General features: G+C 51.7%; 1 protein-coding gene across 2 annotated transcripts; it reads left to right on the plus strand.

Moving 5' to 3' along the window:
- The first annotated feature begins 420 nt into the window (after positions 1-420).
- Mpo (myeloperoxidase) lies at positions 421-10,853 on the plus strand. 2 transcript variants are annotated; one of them, XM_021211906.1, is made up of 14 exons: positions 421-915; positions 1,169-1,246; positions 1,378-1,471; positions 1,807-1,982; positions 2,417-2,540; positions 2,636-2,765; positions 2,844-3,050; positions 3,832-4,150; positions 6,292-6,452; positions 7,446-7,701; positions 8,035-8,205; positions 8,964-9,201; positions 9,828-10,039; positions 10,766-10,853. In XM_021211906.1, the coding sequence occupies exons 2-13, from the start codon at positions 1,171-1,173 to the stop codon at positions 10,030-10,032; spliced, it is 2,157 nt and encodes a 718-aa protein (XP_021067565.1). In that variant the 5' UTR covers positions 421-915; positions 1,169-1,170; the 3' UTR covers positions 10,033-10,039; positions 10,766-10,853. The 2 variants fall into 2 exon arrangements, with proteins under 2 accessions (XP_021067565.1, XP_021067564.1); XM_021211905.1 differs by lacking the exon at positions 421-915 and having other exon boundaries at positions 1,112-1,246.
- Positions 10,854-11,924: the final 1,071 nt, after the last annotated feature.

Here is an 11,924-nt window from a genome sequence, read left to right on the forward strand (position 1 = left end):
GTCTGGGGTCCGTTTCCCAGGCGATAGGACCCAGGACACAGTGGGAAGATGTTTGGGTGTGGCCTTGTCCCTTGCTCCTTAGCCAAGATGGGATCTGAAAATAGACAAGAGCAGTCCATAGGAGATGACCAAAGTAGCCCTGCCCCAGGGTCTCCAGAGCTAGGCAGGCGCGGGACTGTTCCTGACTGAGAATGGTTTGTCTTCCTCAGGGGAGAAACTCCTCCTTTTCTATTTCATAACGATCTTTATAACCTGAACCTTCCTAACAGACTGCTCTTGCTTAGACAAGCCCTGGGCTGCTTCACCAACTGACCATTAACCACAACCAGCTCTGCCTGCTTAGAAATCGGCTATGGGTCCTTCTCTGCCAGAAGATAAGAGGAAGGGGCTGTGGAGAGAGAGGAAGTTGCCTTTGCCCCGAGCCTGGAGCCCCCAGGGTCCACTTTCCTGAGAAGCCTAACTGTCTCTAGCCAGATTTCCTGTCTCCTTAGCCCCACTGAGAACGGGGGCTCCTCACCAGGGCTGGAGTGGGGGGTGACTCTGAGGCCCTCAAGGGGGTCAGGCATTGCTACATCTTTCCTGTGACCCTCCCTTCTCTCCTTGGAGCTACGCGACTCCCCATAACTCCTTAGCTTTAGCTCCCTGAATTTTGGTTCTTTCAAAGGAATTGGGACACTCAGTTTAACCAATACTTTGAGGGGCTGGTTGTTTGTGCTCTCTGGGGGTAGCTCTGATCCATTCCCTTGTCTACCCCCACCCCCACCCCCACTTCATGGACCCCTCTCTGTGCACTTCTAACCCCAGTGGGGGAGGAGAGTCTAATCTTGGGATAGGTCCCTCTCTTTTTAGGTCAGCCCACCCCCAGCTTAGAAGGCATAAAAGCCCGTTGTCAGTGAGAGGAGCTGACAGTGTTAGGTAAGTGGTGGAGTTGAGCTCTTGGGGACTGGGTAGCTGGAGGGGGTCTTGGGTTGTACACCTCTTTCTCATAGAGGCCTTCTTCATAGACCAGGCCCACTAGGGTAGGGCTGTGTATGAAGGAGAGAGGAGGGGGCTTGGGGGGAGGAGAATCATAGAACCTCTCTTTTCTCAAAAGCTCCCGATACTTCCTGAGCTGAGGTTTTAGTTTTTGTTTGTTTTATCTTGTTTTGTTTTGTTTTTTGTCTTGCAGAGATGAAGCTATTCTTGGCCTTGGCAGGCCTCCTGGCCCCTCTGGCCATGCTTCAGACCTCCAATGGTGCCACTCCAGGTAATAGTGCCAAAAGGAGGATGGACTGAGGGGTGAGGGTGGGGATTCTCAGCCCAGCATCTCCCCTTTCCCTGGATAAGCCTCTTTTGCTTTGGGGCCAGCCCCGACCTTGTGATTTATGCTCTGGGCAGTTCTCCTGGGGGAAGTGAAGAATTCAGTGGTGCTGAGCTGTATGGAAGAGGCCAAGCAGCTGGTGGACAGAGCCTACAAGGAGCGGAGAGAAAGGTGAGAGTGCCAGGCCTGGACGGCTCTGGGCAAAGTGGCTTCAAGTCTTCTGGAGAAAGGACAGGCAGTGGGGGTTTGGAGAAAGGACGAGGGCCTACAGTTGAAACCGGACCTGGCTTGTCTCTACTTGAGTTTCTGGCTGTCAGAACCTCTTCAAAGCCACTCCTTCAATGGCCTTGCTTTCAGTCTGGACATCCAGGTCCATATCCTTTTTGAGAAAAGAAATGCACTGCTCCTCCGTGGTTCTCTCCAGAGCTCTTTCCGCCTGCTCACCGCAGGCTGGCCTCTGCTGAGTGTCTCTGTCCCCTTTCTCTGGCCCTCCCTTGTCTAAGCAGCATCAAGCGGAGACTCCGAAGCGGCTCTGCCAGCCCCATGGAGCTCCTGTTTTACTTCAAGCAGCCCGTGGCGGGCACCAGAACAGCTGTGAGGGCCGCCGACTATCTACACGTGGCCCTAGACCTGCTGAAGAGGAAGCTGCAGCCCCTGTGGCCACGGCCTTTCAATGTTACAGGTACTCTAACTCCTTCCTTTTTGTCACCACCTCCTCCCCCAGCAACTTCTGCCCCTAGGCCTTCCTCCAAGGCAGTGGTTCTCAACATGTGGGTCTCTACCCACCTAGGTAAGTCAAACGACCCTCTCACAGGGGTCCACCTAAGACCGTAGGAAAACACAGGTCTTTACATTATGATTCATCACAGTAGCAAAATTACAGTTATGAAGTAGCAACGAAAATAATTTTATAGTTGCATTCACCCCATCGAGAAACTGGTTTAAGGGGGTCTCAGCAGTAGCAAACTCAGGAAGCACTGGTCTGAGGAGTCTCAGGGGCCTCTGAGCTGGCCTGCCTACTCCTCACCCTCACTGGGTACTCAGCCCCAGGTTGCCTAGCATAGGAAATGAGGTGGGGGAGGCTCTCAGATCTAAGATCATGGCTCACTCTCGCAGATGTGTTGACACCTGCTCAGCTGAATCTGTTGTCCTTGTCAAGTGGCTGCGCCTATCAGGATGTGAGGGTGACATGCCCACCGAATGACAAGTATCGCACCATCACTGGACACTGCAACAACAGGTACGGGCCCAGGGCAGTTCAGGGTTGTGTGGTGTAGGGGGTCTAGGTCTTGCCTGTGGCGACCCATTGGGCCAGAGCTCTGTGCTTCCCTCTAGACGAAGCCCCACTCTGGGGGCCTCCAACCGCGCCTTTGCGCGCTGGTTGCCTGCAGAGTATGAAGATGGCGTCTCCCTGCCCTTCGGCTGGACGCCCCGAGTCAATCGCAATGGCTTCAGGGTGCCCCTGGTGAGTGTCCACTGAGGGAGGTGAGCCCGGGCTTATGTGCAGGACCTAGGCATCCAATGACTCCTGTTGTTGCTGCAGGCTCGCCAGGTCTCCAACGCCATCGTGCGCTTCCCCAACGATCAGCTGACCAAGGACCAGGAGCGCTCACTCATGTTCATGCAGTGGGGACAGTTTCTGGACCATGACATCACCCTGACTCCAGAGCCAGCTACCCGGTTCTCCTTCTTCACTGGCCTCAACTGCGAGACCAGCTGCCTGCAGCAGCCACCATGCTTCCCCCTCAAGGTGCCGCCTCCTCCCGTCCACCACGGTCTGTGCCTGAAGAGAGGGAAGATGGTTTACATTAGTGACGGTGCCCCTTCTGAGTCCTAGTTCCTCTCTAGCCCCTCAGCAAGGCTGGTCCACACTCCTGGGCCCAGAGGCAATACTTGTCTCCCTCAACAGAGCCAGCTGTCAACTCAAGGAACCTGATATGCACCCTGAACTTAGCATGGCCCTGTGTGGTGGGACCACTGGTTCTTTGTGAAGTTGGGAGAATTCTGGGATGAGGGCCTGACCTGACTTGTCTTCTTCACACTCCTGGTGTAGGGGCACTGGGCTGTTCTCTTTCCCTAACCCCGCTTCACACTCTGTGTGTGTGTGTGTGTGTATGTGTGTGTGTTTGGGTTGTCCCACAGTCAGGGTCAGGGTTGAGGCGCCTTCAGTGTAGGGGGGAAAGTGTGGAGAAAAAAAAAAATTCAGAGATTGAGGAGATAAAGGTCCAGGGGTCTGACAAGGCCAGGGTGACAGACAGAACAGAGAGGAAAAGGCAGACACAGGCAAGAAGACGATTAAGAGGCATAGTGAAGAGGGGTCCAAGGAGTGGCCTTGCCCAACCCCAGAAGGCTCTCTCCATTCTCACCCCTAACCTCAGTGTCTTTGCTGTCTGAGCCCCTGTAATTCTGTGGAACCTTGAGAGCTTCCCTGCAGCTTGAGGGGCCCAGAGTTCACTTCTGCAAGGGTGTAGGTTACAAATGCCCGCTCTCCCGACCCACAAAAGCCAGCCTAGCTTTTCTCTGTGCTGTAGATCCCACCCAATGACCCTCGAATCAAGAACCAAAAGGATTGCATCCCCTTCTTCCGCTCCTGCCCGGCATGCACCAGTAACAACATCACCATTCGCAACCAGATCAACGCTCTCACTTCCTTCGTGGACGCCAGCGGGGTGTATGGCAGCGAGGACCCCCTGGCCAGGAAGCTGCGCAACCTCACCAGCCAGCTGGGGCTGCTGGATGTCAATACACGCTTCCAAGACAATGGCAGGGCCCTGATGCCCTTTGACAGCCTGCATGATGACCCCTGCCTCCTCACCAACCGCTCTGCCCGCATTCCTTGTTTTCTGGCAGGTCAGCCCGGGGACTGAACTAGAGTGGCATAGAGCTGTTTCCAGCTTGTGGGAACACAGCTTGTATGTGAGCAGCATGCGGGCTTGTGATAAGAGATGCTGGTCTCAACAACTTATTAGTCCAGTTGCCTTGGTAACAGGTTGGACAGAGACAGAAAGGAAAATAACAGCAAAATACAAACCACATAAGCATTAAAAAAAAAAAAAATCCACCATCCATCAACTGAAGATGAAGACACAGGGCTGCTAAGGACCCTCTCGTATTGACCCAGCCTTCTCGGTCTTCTCCCTCCTGTGGACTGTGGAAAAAGAGAGAGCTAAGTCTTTGTCCGCAGGGACAGAGAACTAAAAGTGACAGAGAGGAATATGGCTTCCTCGCCCTTTAGAACCATCCTGTCCAATCTGGAGCCAGTAGCCACATGTGGTTATTTCAGTTTAAATTATTTGTAGCAGGGAGCACTGGCTCACACCTTTAATCCCAGTCTCTGGGAGGCAGAGGCATGAGGATCTTAGTGAGAGTTCAAGGCCAGCCTGGTCTACAGAGTGAGTTCTAGGACAGACAGGGCTACAGACTGATAGTGAGACCTTATCTTGAAAAAGAAGAAGGAAAAAAAACCCAACCAATAAATACATAAATAATTTTAAATTAGATTAAAAGTTTCTGCAGCAACTGCATTTTAAGGGCTCAGTGGTCCATGGGCAAAGAAGTGGTTGTTTTCCCCACCTCAGAAAATTCTAGCAGGTTGTGTCACAGAATATCACTCCGTGGGCCTTTTGGTGTCTTAGAAAGACAGAAGGTGGGGTTTCAAAAGGAGAGATGTTTGGCAGTTTGGGGATAGGATTGGGGCAGGGATTGTGGTCACACCTAGAAATTGATGCCTCTCCCCCACGCCTCTCTGTGATTTTAGACTGGGTTATATAGCTAGCCTTAGCAGGTCTGGTACCTGCTTTGAAGCCCAGGCTAGCTTGAGACAGACATTCCTCAATCTTCCTGTCTTAGCCTGCCAAGTGTTGGGTGACTCACGGGTACTCAAGCCCACACACAGTGGGAGAAGTCTCTTCTTGCACCTCCCCCTTCCTTCTAGGGGTCCTGGTGGTCTCTCCTGGGTCCTCTGGCAGGAGAGTCAAGGTCAATGCAAGGGTGCATCTCCTCAGGGAGGGCCTGTTCTCTTCTGGGCTAGTCATGACCTCTGGTTACTCATGGGGTGGAGGAGCTTCTCTCAGGAACAACTTTTCCTCTCAGAATTTTCTTTCTAAGTTGGCAAGGACTGAGCCCAGTCAGTGTCTTGCAGCAAAGGCCCTGGGCCCTACCTTCCGGCCTTCCCTGTTGAAGGTTTATGGAGCACTAGAGAAATCAGGGACTTCATTTCCTTGAATAGTCTTAGGTATGGATGCACACATTCCGTGTCCTCTCCCCATCATGACAGGATGTACAGTGGCTTATAGTGAGAGTGATAATGACAAATGTCTTCAAATAGTGGAGGGTCTGGGGTCCTGTTTTGAGAAGGCTTCTGAGGTTGCATCCAATTTGAGCAGAAAACATGCATATTACTTTTTGGCTTGTGCCAATGAGTACTTGCTCTTGGGAGTGTTCATGTATTGTGGAGTATGTGTGTATGTGTGTGCAGTATGTATGTATGTTATGTATGTGTAGTGTGTGTATAGTATGTCTGTATGTCTGTGTAGTGTGTATGCATGTGTATGCATGTGTATGTATGTGTGCATGTATAGTATATGTATGTAGTATGTATGTGTGCATATAGTATGTATATGTGTAGTGTGTGCATGCATATATAATGTGTATGTATGTGTGTATGTGTTTAGTATGTATGCATATGTGTGTAGTATGTGTACATGTGTGTGTAGTAAATGGCAAAATACAGAAAGACACAGGGCTTGGCCTTGTGCCTAAGGATCTCCTGGTCTGGGCTCCAGGCAGGTGACAAGTCAAACGTCATGGCTATTGGGTAAGGCTGCAGGGAATACCACAGTGTCCCTCAGCTCTTATGTCAGCCAGTGGCTCACACGTGAGGCTAGTGTGTGGGAGTAGGTGGAGAACAGGCACGTGAGGGCCACTGAAGCTCTTGGCTGGACACGGGATGATGGAGACCATAAAGGTGACAAAGGCTTTGCTTCCCTCAGGGGACATGCGCTCCAGTGAGATGCCGGAGCTCACCTCCATGCACACCCTCTTTGTTCGAGAGCATAACCGGCTGGCCACACAGCTCAGGCGCCTGAATCCTAGGTGGAATGGGGAGAAGCTCTACCAGGAGGCCCGGAAGATTGTGGGGGCCATGGTCCAGGTAGGCTGTGTCCTAACACATCTCGGTCATGTGTTCTTGGGCAGGTTTGTTTGTTTGTTTGTTTTTAAAATCTCTCCTGAACACTGGCTTCTTTTATCCATAAAAGGCTCAAAGGAGCGAAATGAAAACTCCCGGCAGACATGAGATGCTTGGCAAGTGTACTTCCCCTCCTCCTATCTCCCTGGCCCTCTTCCTTCCTGAGGGCCTGGGAAGGTATTGAGAGGGTCTTAAGCAGAAGCCCCATAGTCACTGTTGGCTTTTACCCACTGTCATCATCTTTAGCCTTTCCCCCCCCTGGGGCAGGGCTCCTCCATCTTGTTTTTGATGTTTTCATGACCCCTATTTTCCCAAGAATGTAAACATTCCTGCATAACACACACACACACACACACACACACACACACACACACACACTCCCAAGACTTTAGGGAGGGGGCAATGGTTAGTGCTGAGAATGGGGTTTTGATTGACACCCACACCCACACCCACACCCACAAGAGGGATTCACTTTAGTCTCAGAGGCAATTCTAGCCAGAGTGACACTGCCTCACAGCCTCCCTTTCACAGGGGGACATCGCACCGGAGTAGACCTCTGCCCTCCCTCTGTCTATAAACCTGTACTGAGCCCTACTGTGTGCCAGTCTATTGCTGGGCACTGTAAATTATCTCAGTAATTTCAACTTCCCTGGCTCTTAAAGAGAAATTGGACCACTAATACCTTAAAGACACAAGGGATAGTACAATGACTAACAAGACATTTTGTTTAATCCCTTGAGAGAGAGAGAGTGATATAATTATCCCTTGTTTACATTCGTGGTTCAGAGAGTTTAATAAATGACCTGAGTTGAGTTCTATTTATGTCCTTCTGTTAAATTCAGATCTAAGACTATGGGAGAGCAACCCCTGATCCTAGCCAGGTAGGGGCAATTCCCCCAAGCTGGAGTCCACAGGGAGGAACAAACAGACATCTAACACAAAGTGACTTTGTTTTAGATCATCACATACCGGGACTACCTGCCCTTGGTGTTGGGGCCAGCAGCCATGAGGAAGTACCTACCCCAGTACCGATCCTACAACGACTCAGTAGACCCTCGGATCGCCAATGTCTTCACCAACGCTTTCCGTTACGGCCACACCCTCATCCAACCCTTCATGTTCCGCCTGAACAATCAGTACCGGCCCACAGGGACCAACCCCCGAGTCCCACTCAGCAAGGTCTTTTTTGCCAGCTGGAGAGTCGTGCTGGAAGGTGAATGGAACCTAAGAAAAGCCAGCAGCTAACGATGGGATGGTGGCTGCAGGCACCTAGGCTAGGGAGAGGTCTCTTTTCATCTTGGGGAACCCAGTCTTGCTTTCCACTTTCATTGATCCAGAAGGCTAGCGCATTCCAACCTTGTGAACCCTCGGGTCAAAGAGTGTCTGGTGATGACTGGTCTCTGTGGCCGCCTTGGCCCCAAGTGTTGCATGAGCTTACAGCTTCTCTCTGATTCCTATGATTCCACTTGGACCAGCCCTAACTCCACCGTGCACTCTAGTAGCAAGAGAACCAACCTTTCCTTTCACTCTGGTCTCTTGTCCTCAGGTGGCATTGACCCCATCCTCCGAGGTCTCATGGCTACTCCTGCCAAACTGAATCGCCAGAACCAAATCGTGGTGGATGAGATCCGGGAGCGACTGTTTGAGCAAGTCATGAGGATAGGACTGGATTTGCCTGCTCTTAACATGCAGCGCAGCCGGGATCACGGCCTCCCGGGTGAGAGGCCAGCCACACCCCCACCCCACCTCCCAGGCAGCTCCCCTTCTTGCTCAGGGCTCCTTTTCCAGTTCTCAGGATGCATCCGAGGCTAGGCGCTGCCTTTTCCAGCCCCCGGTGGCCTAAGTTCGGCCTCTCTTGGCTTCTTCACAAGCGGGACTTTTACAACCTGCGTAGCAGCTGAACATCATCCCACGATCTGGAAGTCTGCCTCCATCGTCAGCACATTCTGACTTACTCATGAGGGGGAAGAGTACCACTGTCATTTTTACTGACGAGGAAACTAGGGCTTAGAGCAGTTCGGAGCCTGGCTCGGTGCTGTAGCCACATCAGTGAGAGACGTGGAGGTTGGACCTAAGCGAATCAGGATCAGCATAACCCAAAAGCCCCGTGCCTGTGTTGTGGAGTAGCACAAGTGGCCACGCCTCCGGGAAACATTTTCATTCTCTGAGTCAGAGACATTAGGCTGCCGCACTAAGGGACAATGTGCCGTTTCCATGCTTGAGTCTGGCGCGATTTGTGGTAATAATACAGGGCTTGCCAGGGTAGGAGAGAGAGGAAAAGAGTGAGCGGTCTGGAGGAGCCCAGCTGCCTGCTTTGGCCTGAGCCAATCTTTTAGGGATCCATTCTGCTTACGGCCTTGTGCACTGAGATGGGCTTTTGAACATCTGTGCATTCTTTCCTGCCCTTCCCGGTACTCCTTCTACCCAGCAGGAGAGGGGTCCATTTACAGCTACCTGTTCTCTGACCCAACACAGGATACAACGCCTGGAGACGCTTCTGTGGGCTTCCACAGCCCAGCACAGTGGGTGAGCTCGGCACGGTGCTGAAGAACCTGGAGCTGGCACGGAAACTGGTGGCACAATATGGCACGCCCAACAACATTGACATCTGGATGGGCGGTGTGTCCGAGCCCCTGGAGCCCAATGGCCGTGTAGGCCAGCTCCTTGCCTGCCTCATCGGCACTCAGTTTAGGAAGCTACGTGATGGTGATCGGTAAGGAAGCTGTGGGAAGGCAGGGTGCCATAACTGTGGGGCCAGGAGGGGGCGCATGCGCGCCACAGCAGTCAGGCGGAGCTTAGAGAACTACTTAACATGAGTTGGTGCCACCCTGTCTGGTCTAGGGCTCTCAGCCTTGGTGGTACATGCCTTTGCCCACTGAACCATCTTGCTGGTCCCCAAAATGCCACTCTTAATACGTTCTCTGGGTGTCTCAGTGCTACTGTGGAGGCGTCAGTTACCATGGAAAAGTTCCAAAAGTCTCCCGCTGACCCCCTTCCATGTCATTTCATCACCATCTTGGCATCTCCATGTCTAGTTCTTACCTAGCTTGCATTACATCTTTGGCAATATTGTAAAAAGGTGTCCCAGTCAAGGAGAGCACATCACAAACGCCACTCAGGCTTTCTTTGACCCCTGTGGGTGTGTGCATCAGATGGGACCCAAGCAGCCATGCTTCTGCCTTCTGGGCTGAGTGGACACTGCCCACGACCTGAACTCTCCTGTGCTGTAGATAAGAATCTTCTGAGGCCCCCTCACACTCAGGGGGCAGCTCAAGCCAGGGGATGTCCTGGGTATCCTCACTAGGAACATCCTCAGACATTATGCTCCCTCCCATGCAGGTTTTGGTGGGAGAACCCAGGCGTGTTCAGTAAACAGCAGAGACAGGCCTTGGCCAGCATCTCCTTGCCCCGTATCATCTGTGACAACACTGGCATCACCACCGTGTCCAAGAACAACATCTTCATGTCCAACACATACCCCCGAGACTTTGTCAGTTGTAACACCCTTCCTAAACTGAACCTGACTTCCTGGAAGGAGACCTAGAAGCTGGGTAAGGGCTTGGCACACTGAAGGATATATACCTAGTTGGCTAGTGGGAATCACAGAGAACTCTCTTCCCTGGGTGAATCCGTCTTTGTGGATATTGTGGGTGCCAGTGTGTGTGTGTGGGGAGGGAATGACTGGACATTCACTTGTGAGTGCACAAGTATGTTTGCATATACACTTGTGCACATCTATATATATGCAACATACATAAATTAGTAATTCATGTGTGTATGGTCTGTGAGTACGGGCAATGTTTGATGTGCCTTGTGTGCCTGTCAATCACATGAGTCTGGGCTCACTGCTTACGACAATATTAAGAACGTGGGGGACAGTGAGCAGACAGCCCGAGTTCAAGTCATCGCTCTGTAGCACAGTACTGTGTGTGACTTTGGCCAAATTACTCTAAGGATAAATTATCTTCCTTATCAATGAAAGCAGCTACGGCTGGTTAGAAGGCCCATTGCCTCCTCCAGCTCTCCACTCACGGAGCAGCTACCGTGTGCCAGGCACTGTGCTAGCCCTGGGAAACGGAAGCAATATCAATGAACACCAAAGATGAATGCCAAGTCCTCGATCACCTTCTGGTTGGCAGAAACGAGGCAGTGGCCTCTGGAGGAGAGGATGCAGCTAGCAACTGGTGGTGCTGTGTGGTTGTGATACAATCCTGGGCCAGCTCGGCTCAACCGGCTGTTTCTCCTTCCCCCTCATTCTATTCTCTTGCTATTCACAGGAGTCTGCCGGGAGAAGGACGGAGGCCACTGGCCTTCCTGTGCTATTTGTACCTGAGGTTCACACTAATAAAACATGGTGGATGGGGATCTTGTTCCGTGTCTGTGGCGGGGGCTGCACCTTCAGGGGGAGGTCCCCTCTGGTGTGAGAACCTGAGCCAGTGTGGTCTGTACTTCTGTGTTTCTAGGGTGATGACTGTTCTGGGGTGCCCTCCTTTAGCTAGTCCATTTGTGTAGGGTAGCTAGCTCTTAGAAGCCTTGGGGCCAGGCCATGCTCAGCAGACCCTCATCTCTCATAGCGGATGAACAGAGTCTGTCTTTTCCTTTCCTGTCTTCTCACTTATGAGGAGTGGGGAACCCCCCTGGGAGCTGAAGGTAAGAGAATGGTGAGGTAAAGCCAGACCCTCACTGTGGGGCTGCAGGATCAGTACCTCTCAGGATTACCTCACTGAGCGGGAGAGGGGTGTTCACCGAGGCGGAGCCTCATCCGATGATGGTGGGGAGGGTTCGAGAACGGGGCTACGAACAAGGACTTCCCTAGGCAATCTCCATAAGATGAGGAAATGATTTCCTGACTGGCCTTTACCTGTAGGATAATTTCCCCCCTGTCATGTTGGTATTGAACCTAGGGCCTTGTATATGCTAGGCAAACACTCTACCACTGAACTATATCTCCAGCCCCCCCCCTTTTTTATTTTGAGACAAAGTCTTTCTAAGTTGGCCAGGCTGACCTTGAACTTGCTCTGTAGCCTTGCTCAATCTTGAACTTATGATTCTCCAGGCCTCGAAAGGGTAAATTTAATTAATTAACTAGCCAACCAATTGATCATTTCATTAATTAGCTAATTAATTTCTGTAGTGTTAAGATTGGGCTCAGGGCCCTGTACATTGGAGGGTCTTTCCATTTTACTATTTTGTTTATGTGTATGGATATTTTGGCTGCAGTATCCCTATGTGCCAAATGCTTGCAGTATTCTCAGAGGCCAGAAGAGGGCATAGGATCCTCTGGGACAGTTGAAAGCAGCCTTGTGGGTGTTGGGAATTGAACCAGGGTTCTCTGGAAGAGTAGCCAGTGCTCTTAACCATTGGTCCATCTCTCCAGCCCCTGGAGTGTCTTTTTCTTTTCCCTCCCCTTCCCCTTCCCCTTCCCCTTCCCCTTCC

Source organism: Mus pahari, chromosome 14 (genome assembly GCF_900095145.1).
Source record: "Mus pahari chromosome 14, PAHARI_EIJ_v1.1, whole genome shotgun sequence".
In the NCBI taxonomy this organism is placed as follows: Eukaryota; Metazoa; Chordata; class Mammalia; order Rodentia; family Muridae; genus Mus; species Mus pahari.